This window comes from Anser anser (assembly GCF_964211835.1).
Source record: "Anser anser genome assembly, chromosome: 22".
Taxonomy (NCBI): domain Eukaryota; kingdom Metazoa; phylum Chordata; class Aves; order Anseriformes; family Anatidae; genus Anser; species Anser anser.
Genome location: NC_139743.1, coordinates 7,421,540 through 7,439,050, shown reverse-complemented (window position 1 = coordinate 7,439,050; position 17,511 = coordinate 7,421,540). Strand labels below are relative to the sequence as shown.

The following is a 17,511-nucleotide window of genomic DNA, read 5'->3' as shown; positions in this document are numbered from 1 at the left end:
TGCCGGCTGCCTGGGTCTGACTCTAAATTAAAGTCTAGCAAAGGAGAGGCCTCCTGAGGAGGTGGGAAGTGATCGCAGCCTATAAATACCTTCCAGGAGAGGTTGGAAATGAAGAAAGGGAATTATTCATGGTCTCGGAAGGTGGTAGGACAAGGAGAGATGGCCGGGGGCTAAGGAAGGGAGAGATTTTCTGCCTGGCCATTAAGAAAGTTCCCCGCAGCCGAGCGATGGGCAGCAGGAGACTCCCCGGGGAGGGAGCCCCGGCGCCGCCGGCAGCGCGGAGGACGAGGCATTGATGGGGGAGACGGAGGGAGAGATCTTTAGAAAATGCAAGAGGTCAACCTGCTGACCCAAGCCGGCTCTCTCCCGGCCCCACGGTCCGCCCGGTGCCATGATAAATTCCACTTACGCTACTTTACTGCGGGCACTTGATAGCTCAACGTAATGGCTAGGGTGTCTCTTCACTTGGCTGCCCCCCTCCAGACGAGGATACTGTCTGTGATCCGTGGGCTTCAGCCACAATTCTCCGCCTGCGCGGCGACGCTGCCTTTTTTATTAGCTTCCCTCTCAGAGTCTGGACTCCGGAGGTCCTGGCTCCTCTTTAGCACCGATTTGCTTCCTGACCTCGCTCCGGGCCCCGTCCATGTGCAGATCTGCAGGAGCTGCCTTCGGGAGCACATCCTCAGTGCACGTTTGTGCCGTGAGCACGTGGGGCTGGTAGCACCGGGGTGTCTGCTGCCAAAAATGAGATCAGTGGGAGGCACGGGGCTGCCCGTGGAGGAGCGACCCCTTTGGAGAGCAGCTTTGCAGCCCCCCGTCTCCTCTGGCAGAGAGCAGGAGTTACCTCCTAAAGGTGCAGAGGATGCTGCTGGCAGCAGATGTGCTAGCAGCCCCCCTTTTTTTTAACTGCAGGTCTCGTAGGTCTCATCAGTGCCGGTGTTTTTCCGTAATGCTCCTGGAGTCGTGTGATTGCGCAGGAATCTTGGCTTTCATTTAGGAGCAGTTTTGACATGTCACAGTTGCAGGGGAAAAAAAAAAAAAGCACGGAGATAGTGCCGGAACGTGTAGGCTAATAAAACCAGCCCGGCTTTATTACAACCGTTTTTATTTAAGATCTCAAAATGAAGGTCTGGGGGGGGGTCTGACGTGGGGTGGCGGAGCTGTGGGGTGTGTAAGGGGTGCGGGGCTGTGGTGGCCAAGGGCAGTGCTGAGTTGTGGTGCTGGGAATGAGCTGGGGAGCTCTGAGTGCTCATCCCTGGAGGGAACTAAGCCAGGTGGGGCGCTTTGATTTAAGGAAATGAGCAGCAGGCAAGGGGGAGGGATGGCATTTGAAGCAGTGCCGAGGTTGGATGGCTGTGTCCCCGCGCTGGTGGGGCTGCACGGGCAGCCTGGGGGCCAGTGGGTGCTGGCCGCATCCTGCTGAGCCAGCCCTGGGGAGCCCCCTCTGAGCAGAGTGGAAATGCCCCAGGAATCCGTGTCGCTTTTCAGAGGCTGTTACGGAGAATTGTTAGCAGGCTACGGCGCAGCACAGGAGCTGTCGCTGTCGGCCGCTTTTTGTTAATCTGATCTGAAGGGTCCCCTTGCGATCGCATCTGGAGCGCTCCCTTCCTCTCTCTGCGGAGGCAAATTGCTACGGGCAAGCGCCCGGTGCTTCGGTGGGGTTTGAGGTCCTGAGCGGCCAGTGCCCACGAGGTTTCCCCACCCGACGTCCACATTTCTACCTGGGCAGTGCTGGAACGCCCATGTGGTGGTTCCCCGTGCAAGCTCTTGCACCTGCATCCTTTCATTTTGTCCCCTTTGACGATTCCTGAAAGCGCATCGGTGCGTGGCGAGTCAGGATGGAGAAAGCCACGTCCAAACTCCCAGCTAGGAATTTTCCATCGAAGCACGTTTCCCATCAGAAAGAGCCTTCATTGCAAAAACCTTGTGGTTTCCTGGGACCAGTTCAGTTTTTCCAGAGCAATTGCACTTCCATTGGGAAAATCTAGGGCAGGCTGATGGCAGGAGCCTGCAGCTGGGGACACGTGCAGGCGAGGAGCCCCTGCAGCTTGTGGCCTCGTGTCCCACCTAACGAGAATTTGGGAAACCCAGGCGACTTTTCCAGGAGCCAGGAGCAAGCTGAAATGTCCCTCTTGGTTCAGATGTAATGGCACTTCCAAGGGGGAGGGAATCTATTCTGTGGAAATTTGGCTTTTTGGGAATTTCATACTGAGATGGGGAAGTTAGGGGAATTTTTTTCATTAAAAGCACATACGCACATATATATATATTCGAGTTTCAGTGGATTTCCATTTTCTAGTCAGCTCTCTGTGTGATGCCATTTCTGCAGCAGTGTATGACTTTTTTTTCCCCTCAGGAAATTTTCTAATATCAATTTAATTTTGACTCTCACAACTGCATCTATTCCACAGGGAACATATTCTATGGCCTCACCAAGAAAGTGTTTCCTCTTAGCCGCGAGTTCATTTTCCAGTTTAAAAACATCATCCAGTCATTTCTAATGAAAGATATAATCAACTTCCAGGCTTCATGGCTTAGCTGAGCCCCTAATGGAGGTGGGGGAGCCGTTCCTGCAGCTCGGCCCATATTTCCCACCGCAGGCGCGCTCACACCTGGCAAAGGAGCACTGGGCGAGATTGCATCCAGGGAGACTGATGCCCACGCAGGGGCTGTGGTCCCGTGTGGGTAAAATTCAGGAGTTGCTCCTTGGGTTCCTGCTCTCCCAGCTCGCAGGATTTGCCCTCCTGCAGCCCCAAGCAGAGGGTTTGGGGCATTGCTTCATTCCAGCCCCGCTCCCACAGCACGTGGGGTAACTGGGAACCTCGTGCCCCGCTTAGCTGGGGCTGCACGACTTCTGCAGGCAGTAAGTTGGCCAAGCTTTATTCTTTCTGTAGAACCAACGAGAAGGAAGAAAAACCCGGAAAGCCCCATTAGCGTCCCATCTGATTGTATTTCCGTGCCCACGTATCTGCTCAGCATAAAGGCTGTTGGAGTGCTAGGGGGGAACAGTCTCTCGCTGCGTTAAGGCGCTGTGCAGCAGAACGGGCTCGGGTTGTTTGGAGACCTCGCTGAATTACGCCACCGACCCCGCACCGCACATCCCCTCCTGTGCCCAGCTCTTCCCATCACTGCCTCGGGAGCAAGCGGGAATACAAATGCAAATAGCACCAGGTGAGAGAGATCAGGTGGCGATACCAGCAGGGGACCTGGTGCCGCATCAGGTGCGTCTGCCCAGCTGGGGCTGCGCTGAGGATGTGAGCCGGGGTGGTTTTAAATGAGCTCGTGCAGCACTGGAGGTCCAGACGTGACCTGAGAGCTGGTGGGAATTAATGATCTGAATATTTACCCAGCCTCGCAGCTCCCAGCCCACCCATCGCAGCATCCGAGGGAGCGGTACAGCCAGAAAAATGTCTCAAGGACCTCAGGGAGCTCTGATTTTAGGGAGTGAGAAATACGCAAAAGCTCCGAGTCTTCCTCCCCCGCAAAAAGACCTGGATGAGATAACAGGAATTTCTAATTTAAACGTTTGGGTACAAATTACCTGACAATCCAGAGAGGCATCTTGAACCGGCACTCGAGTTTTTCATTCAGAAAATATCGAGGTGTCTCAATCTGACAATCTCAGAACTTGCCTATAAAGCTTCTGAAGTGAAAAATTAATCCGAAGTAACCTCTCTTCCTGCTTTGCAGAAGCAGATTGGCTTTTGATGAATGCTTGTGCCTCCTCGCTAGGTCCCAGGCAGCCGAGCCCGGCTCTTCCCTTGCCGGGTCTGGCTCCGTGGAGGGTTGCCATCCCCTTGGTTGGTCCCGGCACGAGCCATAAGGGTCCGGACCCGCAGCCTGGATTCCTCTACCTGCAGCATTCCCACTCCCAGCTCCTCTCCTCTTGCTGCCCCTGTCAGGCCGGGTCTGTCCTTCCTCCTGTCGGCAGCCGGACGCCTTTTCTGCTGCCTTTTATCCCTCTGAATCTAGCTTATAGGATTAGGCACAAAATGGAGGGTTGTAGTGTATAATAGTGGGGAAGTAATTACCTTACAAATGGAGTGTAATTACACCGTGGTAATGCTTTTGAATAACCTCATCACCACCCGCTAGTCCTTATAACTGGAATTTCTCTACGTTTCGGCATTAAGGTTACCGACTTCTCCACAATTGTGTCTTCGGCTCGCTGGTCACCACGTCCGTGCGGTTTTAGCATTCAGTGGCACCACTGACATTGCACTTACACTCTAATTAATGTGCAGCCATGGAGCTGGCCTTCAAGTTATACGTGTGTGGTGGAAATTGCAGGTGTGGAAACCGCAGCTGCTGTGTAATCATCCCGTAATTGCGCCCGTCGTGCTGCTCGTGCATTACCCAGCTCGAGTTTGGGTGCAACTTTGCGTGGGTCCCTTGGCATCGGTGGGGGAAGACGTGGAGCGAGAGTGCTGCAGGAGCTTCTCCTTGATGGAGGCCAAGGACCCGTCTTTTGCTCTCATCAGTGGGATTTTTCCATTTTTATCCCCAAACCTCACCTGGTGAATTCATGGTGCCGCTCAGCAAAGCCGCCTCTTTTCCCATGGGTGCTTTTCCACGCGTGACATCCCTGCTGTCCCTGCCCCGGTGAGAGGGGTCCCGCTCAGCAAACCGGGGCTTGATGAGCGACCTGAAGCTAATTGCCAGCCCCATCACACCCCTCGCTCTCCCCGTGCCCCGTTACAACAAGCAAAGCTGTTTTCCTGCCTTTTGGAGCTGGTTGAGACATACAGATGACGAGCGCTGTAACATAATGCATTTTTATTATTATTAAGCTCCCAGTGACTCTTTCCCTGTCAGCATAATAGGGCTAATGAAATGTACCTACTGCTCACGGGAGCTGGGAGGACAATTTGGGCCGGTTCTCCGTGGCATTTGGAACGCTGCTGGTTATTTATTCCGGCCGTGCTCCACTCAGCGCTGCGCTCGTGGAGCCCGTCTCCCCCCGGCGGGGGCAGGATGCGGCCCCTGATGCCGCGCTGGTGCCAGGCATCCGTCCTGCCACCGCCGGCACTGCCAGCTGGCCTCGGCGCCGACTCCGCTCCAGGACAGTGGGCCAGGGTCCTCCCCGGTGCACCATCATTGGCTTTAACGAGGCTCCACCAGGGAAGGATTTGGCCCGCTCCGTTTGCGAGCTGCGTGCTGATGCCAGTTGGAAGGCACGGCGGGTGCTGGAGAGGGATCTGACAGCCCCGCTTGGTGTGGGATGGGGGGGTCCAAGTCTTGGCTGGCCTTGGGGCACCAGCAGGCACCGACTGGGTGGGAAGAGCAACGTGGTCCTTGTAGGTTTCCCCCCATCTCGCAATCTGCTGTGCTTTGCCTCCCTGCCCTCTGCCCCGGCTGTGTGGAGGGATGGAGGGAGAAAAGCCACGTGGCGAGGGGAAAAATGGGCAGCGGAGGGGGAAAATGGGCAGCGGAGGGGAAAAATGGGCAGCGGATCCTTAAATGCCATGAGGGCTGATTCGAAGCTGAAGAGCTGCTGCGAACGGGCCCTCTGGATCCGACCCAATTTGCACACGACGTGGCTGTAATTGGCACCGGGGACGTGTGCTGAGAAGCCAAGCCTTGTTGCCCCGTGGCAAAGTTACCCGCTGACATCAGGGGACTCCCCCAAACGCCTTGCCTTGTTTCGCATGGCAGGAGTGTTTGGTTTGTAGCCTGGGTGCCCTCAGGACCACCCAGAGCCCCCCACCAGCACCGTGACGAATACCCGCGTACCACTGCATCCCCACGCGGGGCAATTTCGGGTTCAGGTGCCCAGGGACGGCAGCTTTCCGGGGAGGTAACGCTGCTGCCGTGCTGGAAGCGGGGGAAAAGTTTGTGTGCTGGCAGATCTGGGGCAGGATTTAAGGGCTGTCTGAAGCGAGGCACATCCAGGACTGCAGCCCTTGGCTTTCATCCTCCTACCCGTAGGCATCCGTGAGCCCTTCTCCTCTAAAGCTGCTCTCCCATTTTAATATTCCCTGCGGTGCCTTAGAGCTCGCTCAGGGCTATTTTTTTGGGGGTGGTATATTTATAATTCAGTCGACAGGCAACAAAATTGTGGCGTTTCACGGGCAGTGGGTGATGGAATGAGGTGGTGGGGTGCAGCTACAGAGGGACGTGCTGGGGCCACAGGATTTCATCCCCCATGGAGCTGTCACCCTGCTGCTCTCGCTGGTCCCTTTGCACCCATGCCGGCGCCTCGCGGGTGAGCTGAGGACAGGGGCACGAGGAGCAGCGGGTTGGGAGAGAACAGGGATGTGCTACAGCACAAACACTCGGAAGCCGATAACTTGCGGGGAAGGCTTTGCCAGGAGGGGAAAAAAAAAAAGAAAGAAAGAAAAAAACCCTGTAAATTCGCTTTGTTTTGATATTCCAGTACTCCTCCTCGGGTGGTGTATGTGCTAATGTGTACGAGGTGGCGTTATCGGAACAAAGTATTCAGATGGCTCCTAACAGTTTGCGCTTCGCCAGCTATTTTGAAATGTTGACGAGGAAACAGAAGCGTGGTGCTGGGAGCTTGCTTCTCCTGGGGGAGGAAAAGTGCCCCCGTGTCAGCCTCCCAGCCCGGCTCTCCCCTCCGTGCCTGCGTGCCTCAGCTGAGACCGAGCCGAGGCTCTTAGGCCTCCCTTCCCACCGAAATGAGCAGCAAATCAATGCGGGCCTAATAAAAGATGATTGGAAATTGCTAATAGGAGCGTGGGAGGGCAGCCCTGCCTCCCGCAGCCAAGATGAGTATGGATTTTCTCGTGCCAGGGACTGTAAACACTTCTCCAGCTCCCCGGGGAGCCCCGGATGCTCACCCTCTCCCTGAGCCCTCGTCATTCTGCGTCCACAGAAGGAGCCCAGTAACGGCAATTAGCCGGATTAATTAGCCAGCTCCTTTCTGAGGCTGCTTGCTGTCGGCAGGTGGCTCAGTTGGTTTGGGACGGGTGGCATGGAGGGGGCAAAGCCTGCAGGATCTGCTCTGCTCCTCGCCAGCATTCAGCCCCCGTCCTACACACGTGTGACCTGGAGGGGCTGGGGGTGAATTAAATGGGGGCAGAGGCTGGGAGGCTTCAACCTCTGCTCCCGATGGCTGCTCACACCTTATTTACGGACTCAGACCTCCACCGCTCCTCTGCCTTCTGCAGCTCCGTGCCAGCACCCAGCGTCCCAGCTCCCCGCAGCCCCCCGATCCCGATAACCCCGCTCCTCTGCTCCGTGCTCTGCCCTTCGTTCTGCTTGGGGGGGGGTGATGGATGAGATCCGAGGCATTTGATTCATATGAGCTGTGTTCGCCTTGCAGAACGGGCTGTCACAAAAATAATAAACCTCTTCGGTTTAATGCCCGGAGAGGCCGTCGGACGGGCAGAGGGACTGGTGTAGATCCTCTTCGCCGTGGTTCCAAGGGAAGAGGTGCTTTGGAGAAAGACTGATTACGAGCTGCAGGACGGCTGCACAGCCTGTAAATAATTCGAGCCGCGTCCGGAGGCTGCAGTGGGAGCAGGGTCCCGTCACCCTCCGCGTGGCACCGATGCTCTGAAAGGGACAAATGCCGACCCGCGGCCCCTGAGGTCTAAGGGGATGCTGCAAGGAGCGGGGTGGGTTGGCAGGGAGTGGTGAAGCGACCTGTCCCTTGTCACCCAGGGGGGAAGGTGGCACGGTCCTGGGTGCTGTGGCACGCTAGCTGTCACGCCTGTGCTGGCTGCATCAGCACCGGTTGCATCCAGGAGATGCAAAACCCTACAGGGCGCTGTGCGGTGTGTATAGTCCATCGCATGGTCCACCAGGAGCTGCCTCACATCACACCATTGCCCTTCCTCGGGCCAAAGGCAGCTTTCAGGATGCTTTTTCTTTGGGAGGAAGGTGTCCGGGTGCTCAGGACATGGAGCTGCCTCTTGCTTTGAGGCGCGATGCCCGAAGCCCCGCCGGCACCTCTGCGCCCGGCAGCAGCCCGCGCATGCACGCAGCACCGCGGCGAAAAGTATTAACGGGGGTGGGGGGGGAGAAGTTAACCACATTTATTTAACTGCAAAAAAAGGTTGTTTTTATATCCCTTTATTGGAATATAAAGACGGCTTTTATAACCTTTTAAAGGGACATAAAAGCAGCTCGGAGACCAGAAAGCTCACACCAATTTAAAACAGACGGAGCGGGAAGGGAGGAGGGCAAAGATCCGCAGCGTCCTGGGGTCAGGAGTGACCGGCGTGGGGATGCTGCTCAGGATGGGCTCAGGTCCAAGCCGGCTGCAGCACTGACAGGCTCAGGGCAGGTCTGGAGCCTTCGCTGCCGTTAGCAGCCCTGTCTCTGGGCTTTGCCATACGTTCCTCCTCTCGGCAGCTGCAGAGCCGGTGCCTCAGACCTCTGCAGGGAGGGGAAGGTGTCACACGTAATGAGCTAACCCCTTTTATTGCATTTTCCTCCCCAGCCCACTGTGAATAAATCCTGCTTTGCCTTTGTTCCTCCTGGAACGAGGGAGGAGAGGGTCGGTAAAGGTTTGAGGCTGGAGCGACTCCTTTGCAGGCTGCATGTAAGCTCTCCGGTGGGGTTCGAGCCCAGACCCTGTTTCTACAAGGCAGCAAGGGCTGCGGCAATGTGGGTGTATTTTGGGGTATATTTGCAGAGCTCTGGGGAGGTGAGATGGCAGCGAGGACCAGGAGGGACCCGGGCAGCCAGTGTGGGTCCTCCTGGAGGCTGGGCTTGCATGCCTGTGGCCGGCACTGCCGTCATCGCCCCGCTGCCCCGAGCTTGTGGGGTCAGTGTGGGTTGCGAGCTGCAAGGGAGCCGGGTCCTCTCCCCCTGCCGGGGCAGCCGTGCCTTCGTCCCTTCCGTGTTCACGCAGCGGGCAGGCTGCTGCGACATTAAAAGCAGAGAGTGACCTTTCCACCGGCCTCCAGAGGAGGGGAGAGAGCCGAGCCCCTGCCTGCAGCAAGGCAGGCGTTGAATATGGATAGGTCGTGATTCTCCGTTAGCCCCGCGCCGTCTCCCAGATAATAGGCTTCCAGAGGTAATGCTGGATGGCCGCAAAGGGGATGGCAGCAGCAGCTGCTGCTTCTAATTTTTCTTCGTGGGGAGGGAGGTGGTGCTGAGAGCACCCCGCATTGTCTGCACGTATTTTTCATCATTACAGGCAGAAATGCCAGAGCGGTGACAGATATTAATGCAGTTCGCTCCGGGAGAAAATCTTCTTTCCATCAGACTCGATGTGCAGCAAGAGGGCAGTGCCATTTGCAACCCTAGGGAGGATGTGTTTGAAAGGTGATGCGTTTTCTACACGGGAAGTTTTATTCCAAGACGGGGCTCAGGTTGGAGAAAGGGCACCTGGAAGCGTCACGCCTGGGGCCGCAGGACTGCTCCGTGCCTGTGCCAGGGACCCAAGCGAAAGTGAATTTGCTGGGAAGTAATTGGGATCTGGTGCAAGGCAAATTGCCCTCCCAGAGCCCCCCAGAAGACGTTAGTGGCTGTACAGGGGGGGTCACTGTCCCCTGCACGGCAGTTTGGGTGGCCCGGGATCCCAGCCCGCCCCGGCATGTGGCGATGCCGCGGTTCAGCTCCCAGCCGTGAGGTTTGTGGAGTTATTCTACACAGGGCTGCACTTCCTTGCACCCCTCAGCCTCCTTTTATTTGCTTATCCCACTAAATATTCATCAGTAACATTTAAGACAAAGGAAAGAGATAATTACAAGGGGAGAGTTTTTTTGCGGTATTAAAGGTTAACAGAATTCTTGGCATTTGTGCCTTGTCGATCTCCATGTAATTATGCTCATTTCCCAGAATTCAGAGGCGACTGTGCCTGTTAACGCTCAAAGATGGTACCCCGGGAATTAAATTTATGAGATCATTTCTCAAAATCTTCAGATTCAAACCAAGCATCTTGCTTAATGGCATGACTATTATTAATATTATTCTTGGATGCGCAGCGCCGCGAGGGTCAGAGGACCAGCGGCACAACTAAAATTGATGCACGCAGGCAGCGGCGTGCCCGGCTTTTGTTCCCGAGGAGCGAGCGATTTGGCAATCTCGGCGCCTTGTGAAACGAGACTTTGTCACTTTGGGTTGGCAGGAACCGGGTCCTGCAGAGGTGCGGGCTGTCAGGTGTGAGGCACAGCAGAAGCAGCCCCTTTTCGGCTGCGCCTAGCTGGGAGTCAGGCAGGGATGGCTTGCATCTCAGCACCCTTTTATTGTTTGTGATGGTGTCTGACCTGGATCAAAACCCAGCTGCAGGTAAAAGGCAAATCAGGGGCTCCAGGAGAGTTTGATTTTCAGAGATGCCCAACATCTGCAGGGGGCTGGGCTTGCAACGAGGGCTGCTGAGCACTCGATGCTTTGCCAGGAGAGTCTGGAGAGGCTCTGCTGTTGGTGTCTGCTCTTTTGGAAAAGCCTTGGCCTAAATCAAGAAATCTGCTCAGCTCCTGGCACCTGCTCGCCCTGGTTTGTGCACACCGAGAGGCTTCCTGGTAGGAAAGGGCTGGTGAGAGTCAGCTTGGCTGGGGAAATGAGGAGGGGAGGTGGAAAGGGTGGGTTAAGATTTCCCCTCCTGCTCCCCCCAGGGGTTAGGTGGTACCTAGTGGGGCTGGGGGATGCTCGGCCCCTTGCTTCTTGTTTGTCCCTGCTGCCACCTCTCCCAGTTGTCCCTCCCAAGGGTGCCTGGGCTCTGGTGCCCCTAGCCCCGAGCTCACGGATGGGTCTGGGCTGGAGAAGAGGCTCAGGGGGAGGCGAGAGGAGGAGGAAGGTGGAGGTCTGCCAAGTGCCCAGCTCCTGCACGGCCTCCTCTGCTGAGGTGCTCTCGCGTTTAATGAGAAAACAGCTGTTAGCCCACGCAACGCGCCTTATCGGTGCATGGCAGGAGGCAAACCGAGAGATTCAGGGAGGAAAGCTCGTGTCTTTGCGTTGGACGTGTCCACGCTGGAGCTCCCAAATATCCTCGGTGGGAACCGAGGCATGGCTTGCTTTGCTTTCCAGCCTATTAAGCTCTCTCCCCCTCTCGCTCTTCCCATGCACGCTTACTCCTGTTAAAATGCAGAGTGGATTGAGTTGTAGAGCACTGGGTTAATGTCATACGCTTATAAAATGCTATTAGATGGCTAATGGCATGATTTTATCCGATGTCATCAGCTGTCTCTGGCACCTGATTCATTCTGATCAAATGCTGCCGTGGATGGAGCGTGAGCAGAGAGGATGCCTTCCTAAGCATTAATGCAGCCACGTAACTTCCCCACGAGAAACAGATTTATATAAAACCGATATCGATTCGTACCAAGGACGGCCGGGATCAATCCCAGTTAATGATTTCCACTGTGCCAACGTGGCTCGGTATCTCTGATAGGTTTTTAAGTCTCTGTATAGATGTTAAGGCTGCACGGGTGGAGGTGTCACTTCGTAAATACATATGTTGTGTTGGGTGGGCTGTCGTCAAAGGCTCGGATGCTGAGAATTACGAGAAAAGAGCAATCCTGGAGGAAAAAACGGGCCTTGGGGACCGCTTTGTGTCCCCTTCCTGAGCTGCAGTGCTGCCTGGCCCATCTGCAATGCAAACCAGAGCACCCTCAAGGTTGCTGGGGTTTATCCCGAGGCACGACGGTGATGCTACAGGGTATTTTGGCAGCTCGTGCTGAGGTCTTCCTCCTGCCCCAGCCACCTTCCTCTTCCTCAGGCAGCAGTACCTTGAGGGTTGCCTCTTGCTGTGCTGCAGGGAGGCGAATCCTTTGCTAGGTAGGCTTACTGTGAGGTCAGGTAAATGCCAGTGAAATATTAACAGCGTCGTTAGCGAGGACGTTAAAGCAACCTGTGCTGTTTTAAACCCAGTTACCGTGGTCACTGCTGGCTTCTGATGGTGCTGCACCACCACCAGCTGCAACAGGTTGGAGGTGTCTGGGCAAAAAAAAATAAAAAAAAAAAGCAAGGAGGAGGTTCTGGGCAAAAAAAAAAAAGCAAGGAGCAGGTGCTGGGGACAGCTTTTAGCCATCTGCAACCCAGCCTGGGCCCTCTGTGGTCCGAGTGCCTGCGGGGACACTCCTCACTTTCAGAAAAACGGCCCAGAAATGGCCCAGAATGGGCGATTTCTCTGCTCAGCTCAGGAATGCCTTTGGGGCGAGAAGGGCTCAAAATGGCTCCAGCCAAGTAAGGCTCTCAATCATCGCTTCTTAATTGGGGCCAGCGTTAACAAGGGGATAAATGAGTCAGGGTGGAAGCAGAGCAGTGGAGCCCACGGCCTTTGTGCCTTGGTGAATGGTCCCAGGCATCGAGGGCTGGGGGTTATTCAGGAAAAGCTCCCCCGGAGCCCTGTGTCATTCACCTGACTAATGCCAAGAGAATTACAGCACTTTTTGCAACTCTGGGCTTATTGAGGAATAACGTGCGCGATAGCACGGGTGGGGGTTCTGAAACAGTGCTCTCGTTTCGAAGGAACGAGAGCGGCCGGAGCATAAATTATGTTTCTGATCATATTTGGCAATTTCAGATTAAAAATAAATTTCTACTTTGGGGTTATAGATTGCCATCTATCAGCTTCGTGAAAAGGAAAAAAGGAATTAAAAGCAAAATCTGGCTGTACAAATTGCCTTGCTATGACCTACTTATTGGAAGTCATTTTTTTTTTCTTCTTTTTTTTTTTTTCATTCTTCTTTGAGGAATGAAATCTTTCGGTGCTGGGAGGTGTGGGATTGTATGTATATGGGCTTGCTGGCAGGTACACAGGCATGGGTGGTGTGCGGGGATCAATCATCCCTCCCTGCAAGCAGCTACACGTAAAACAGATGCTGGAGCGGTGCTAGGCGTTTCTGAGGAGGCTGAAAAAAACCGTGACAATTGTGTTATTTCAATTGATGGAGGAACATTAGCTGCAGTTTTGCATCTGGATGTTGGCCGCTGGGGCCGCTCGGATCTGCAGGGGAGGCTCCTGGGTTTGGTTCTCTGGTTTTGCTCGAAATCTGGGAGTTTGGGCAGCGTTTGCTGGGAGGCCCCTGGGCTGTGCCAAAAAAGCTGGCTCTTTGCAGCAAACACCGGCCCAAGAGGGGGACTTCTTCCCCGGGGGCATTTTGGGCCTGATTTTACCAAAAATCAGCCTCGTGTTTCAATAATTCAGAGCCCCAAAGAGCCCCAGCTGCAGGAGCGAAGGGCAGAAACACATTTCCAGGAGTAGCGGTGAATTGGCCCTGCTGAGCATCCCCCTGTCCGATCTCCTAGAAAATTGTGTAAATATCTGCTGAAAACGGCTCTGCCCGGCTCTGTGCCCCCGCCGCCCTCCGAGCGCGGTCCCCAGGCGATGCTTTCCTTCCTACGCTGCCCTGTGTATGGTCTCTGCCAGGAGAGGGGGGCCTTTAGCCTTGCTGGGAAGGAGGAGACGCGGCGAGAAATCGGTGCAGAGAGGCCATGCGTGCGCCGTGCTCATTCCGCTTGTCTCCCGCCTGTTGCTCGCGAAGGGGGGGAAAAAAAAAAAAGACTTTTATCTGAGCGGGAAGAAAGCGAGGAAGCTGAAAGCAAGGGGCCGCGTTTCGTGCTCGGCTAGGTGCTGCTTTGCAAGCATCTTAGCCCGTGTATGGCAGGCTCTGCTGCTGTCTGTGGTCAAAAACCAGCGAAGGAAAAAAGGCTCTCTCATCCCCAGAGGAGGCTACAAAGCTCCCTTTCTCTTGCTACTGAACCTTCACAGCTGGACTCAGTTGCTGGCTCCTCTGCTGCTGGAGCAACTGAATTATTGAAAGGAATCTTGATTTCGTTTTCTCTTTGCCGTTTTCGTGTGTTGTGTTTATTGTCTATAGATATTTTTAAAGTCTGAAGCAATTACAGCTGTCAGGAAAGAGACGAACTGTGACAGGCTGATTTATATGTACATTGGATGTATGCAAGGGAGGGAGAACGGAGCCGAGGAGACAGCCCAAGGATTCTGCTGGGCTTTGGGGAGCGGGAGCCAGCGGTGCTGGGTTTAAATCCCTTGGGACGTTCAAATAACACCCGTGATCTCCTCGCACCAGGCCGAATCCAGCCCTTGCATGGGCTGGAGCTCCTCGGCAGGAGCTGCCTCCCGGTGTAGCAGGGGGTCCGTCGGGGCTGGGATGTCTGGAAGCTGCCCCGAACCCGCTGCAGCGAGGGCGGCTCCTGCCCGCGCGCTCTCGGCGCAGTCGGGTGCCTTCCCTCCCCATTTAAGATGCTCCTGGCGATCTGGGCAGTGTTAGGAGGTTAACTGGGGCGGTTGTGGGAAGCCCTCTGGTTTTGCTGACAAAGGAGACGGTCCCTGCCCAGCCTTGCACGGGGAACGAGCTCTGGTGTGATGAGCGATGGCTTTGTGGGGTCCTGTGCTCGGGGGCGTTCCCCAGCAGCTCACGGGGGGGTCCCCATCCTGCCGGGGTGCTGCAGCAGTTGGCTGAAAGCAGCTCCTTCCGTTCCTCACCGCTTTGTGCGTCCCTGAAAATCGCCTGGTCTCAGGGAAACGTGATCCTGCACGAGGGGTTTCAGCCGATGACGGATGACCTTGCTCTTCGCAGCTAGGCGGGTCTCGGAGAGCCCTGGCGTGGGGGTTTGTGGACCCAGGGGGTCTGCGGCTCACCCGCCGAACCCCTCCTGCACCGAAGGCAGGCGTTCGTCCCTCGCTGCCACGGGCAGAGGCAGCTGCAGGGCTCAGCTCCCCCCTGCCAAGAGCCGGGGAGCGGAGAGGGGAAGGCTCGGCCCACCGGTGCCGAATCCAAAAAGCAGGGCTTTGGGAAGAGGGAGAAGTCAAGAGGGAGTCGCAAAGCGGTCCCCTTCTCACATGACCTCTCGGCACGCACAATAATAATAAAGCTCCATTTGATGGAGTGTTTCCTCTGCCCGGCGCAGCTCGTAATGTTGTCGAGATTAAATAGCACAGTTAGTGAATTAAGCGGTAGTTTACAGGGGATCTGGAGGCTCCGGGGATTAGTAACGGGCTACGGATCCTTTCACATCTAGGTCACCCGTTTGAATCCTGCTCAGGTTGGCAGCGATTTGAGGGAAAAATAAATAAATAGATTATTGGTGCTGTGTAACGGCTGTGGCGGGGCACGGGGGGGTGGGGTGAGGGGGGCAGGACTTTGGGATAAGGTCCCGCGTGGAGAAACCCTTGGGGACAGCGGATGGGGGAGGCCTGGCAGCACTGGGGTCGCTTCTAGGGGCGCAGCACCCCGCGTTCCTCCTCGGCCGTCCCGAAAGGCAGGAGCAGCCCGGGGCTGGGGTCCAGCAGCGGAGGATTTTAGCCCAAGGCAAAGCCGTGTCTCGGCTGCTGGCTCCGCACTTGCTCAGAGGCTCCAGGACTTTGTGCTCCGAGGACGGCTGCCCGGCGCCTTGCACCAGCACGGAACCGTGCCTGGAAATATGAACGTGGTTAGCTGCTAGCGGGGGGAAGGAGGAATTGCCAGGCATAAGCAAACGCGCTATTTGTTAAATTATGAGCTGATAAAAAACTACTCGGGGACCGTGCTTGCAGCTGGGGAGGAATTAGCCACCGACACTCACGCTGCATGCCTATGAGGGGCAGGGGACCGGGAGGGCACTCACTGCCCCCCTGATTTAGGGGGGGTGCAGGGGGGGTGGAACTTGTGCGGTGCCTCAGTTTCCCCTCCTGCAGAGGGGCTTTGCAGCCTGGGGAGGGGCTGGTGCGGAGGCAGAGGAGGGCAAAATGTCAGAGGTGGCTCGGTGCTGGCTGCCGGCCGCAGGTAAGCACGGCGGGGAAGCGAGGGGAGAGCTGGTGGTTGGGGGATGGGAGGGGGGTCCCCGCCGTGCCGTCCCCCCTCAGAGCGCGGTGCGGCGGGGGTTAAAGCGGGCGTCCTTCGCCTGCCAGGCGCGCCGCCGCCGCCGCCGCCTGCGTGCGGTGCTGGGTGCGTGTGCGGGTGCGTGCGGGAGCCCAAGTGGCGGTCAGCGATGGAGCCGCTGCCATGACAACCCCGGGAAGTCAGCCTGCGTGCCGCGCGGGGATGCTGGCGGCCAGCGGGGCTGCCATGCTGCCGCTCGCCCGCGCCCCGCCGGCCGCCCCGCTTCTGCGCTGAGGACAGCCCGGCACCATCCCACCGTCATCCCAGCATCGCCCCGACATCGTCCCGGCATCCCCACACCCCGCATCCCGTCCAAAATCAGCCTGCCTTTGGGACCCGGCGGTGGGGCCGGAGGAGAGGAACTGCTGGGCACCTCGGAGCCCTTTGCCCGCTGTGCCTTTTTGCGTCCGGACCTGTTTGTTTGTTAGCTCGCTTCCGGGGTGGTGTTTTTTTCTGGCTTTTTAAAATATTTTTGGTGGCTTTTTTGGTGGTTTTTTTTTTGTTTGTTTGTTTGGACTGCCCCCGCTCGGGGAGCCGCGAACTCGGGACAAGTGTGCGTGTGCGGGGCGGGAGCGTGGCGCAGCCGGGCGGCTCCCGGCACCTCCTTGCCCAAGTGAGCCTCGGACTGCTTCCCGGGAAGAGCCGGCTCGCCCAGCGTCCAGCACCTTTGCCACTTCTCCTCCTCCTCTTCCTCCTCCCCCCGGCCCTCCCGTCCTCCTCCCTCACCCAAGGATACTGGGGACTCCCTCCGGATGCCGCTCGGCAGGCTCAGTGCTCGCAGGCTGCCTTTCCAGGGGCTCTCCTGATCTCCGTGGAGCTCCGCATCGCTCGCCTCCGCGCCCGCCCCGGTGGTTTTGCTCCCCCCCGTCCCCACACACACGCACCCCCTCCCTCCTCTCCCCCCCTTTTCGCTCCTGGTGGCCTTGTCGGGTGTGTTTTTTGCCTGGTGGAAAAGTCCCTGCTGCCCAGGATGGGGGTCGGTGGGTGCTTAGCCCTGCCCTGGAGGTGCCTAGTCGTCCTCTGTCTCAGGCTGCTCTTCCTTGTGCCCGCAGGAGTGCCCGTGCGCAGCGGAGATGCCACCTTCCCCAAAGCTATGGACAACGTGACTGTGCGGCAAGGGGAGAGTGCCACGCTCAGGTAGGAGCCGCTGCCTTGGGGGGGGGGGCTCTGGGGGGGGGGCTCTGGGGGGGGTCGTGGAGCGCAGGGTGCGGCCGGTGCCTTTTGGGGACGTGCCTCGGTTTCCCCGCGGGGGACGCATCCTGTCGGCTGGCGGTGCAGGACAGGCGGCGAGCCGGAATGGAAATTTGGGTGCTGGGTTTGAGGTGGGGGGGGGGGGGGGGGAACGACACCTGGTGTTGGCTCAGCACCCTCCAGTCATCTCTGGGAAAGTTATCGTGGGGCTGGGGAAAAGGGGAGCGTGGTTTCCTTGCAGTCCCCGTGCTGTGCCCGTGTTTGGCTCCCCGTGTTGTGGCTGCGGGGTCCTGGTGTGGGGGGTGGGCTCCGGTGAGGGGGGCTCCGCAGGGGCGCGGCGCCAGTACGCATCACCGCTGGAGTTGTCGAAATCCCGGAGGGGTTTTGTGCCTCTTTTCTTGTGTCTGGACCCACTGTGATGAGGGGTGGGTGCTGCCCGCCTTAAAAATCCCCCTGCTTCAAAGGCGGTGGGGGGTGCTGCTACCTGCTGGCACTCTTTGGGGTGGGGGGAGATGGGGGGCTGGGGTTTACGCCCTGCGCCGAGGTCCTGCCTGCAGCCACAGCCTGAGGGGTTTTGGGG

At 57.1% G+C, this 17,511-nt stretch overlaps 1 protein-coding gene across 14 annotated transcripts in view; it reads left to right on the top strand.

Annotated features, from left to right (window-relative positions):
• NTM (neurotrimin) overlaps positions 1-17,511 on the top strand; it is a 343,561-nt gene that overhangs the window by 190,941 nt on the left and 135,109 nt on the right. For 5 of the 14 annotated variants that reach the window (XM_083808756.1, XM_083808751.1, XM_083808752.1 and 2 more), the window contains one exon: positions 16,793-16,877. In XM_083808756.1, coding sequence (XP_083664882.1) covers positions 16,834-16,877 — 44 coding nt within the window. In that variant the 5' untranslated portion in view covers positions 16,793-16,833. The other 9 variants (XM_083808750.1, XM_083808746.1, XM_083808745.1 and 6 more) reach the window with 9 other exon arrangements.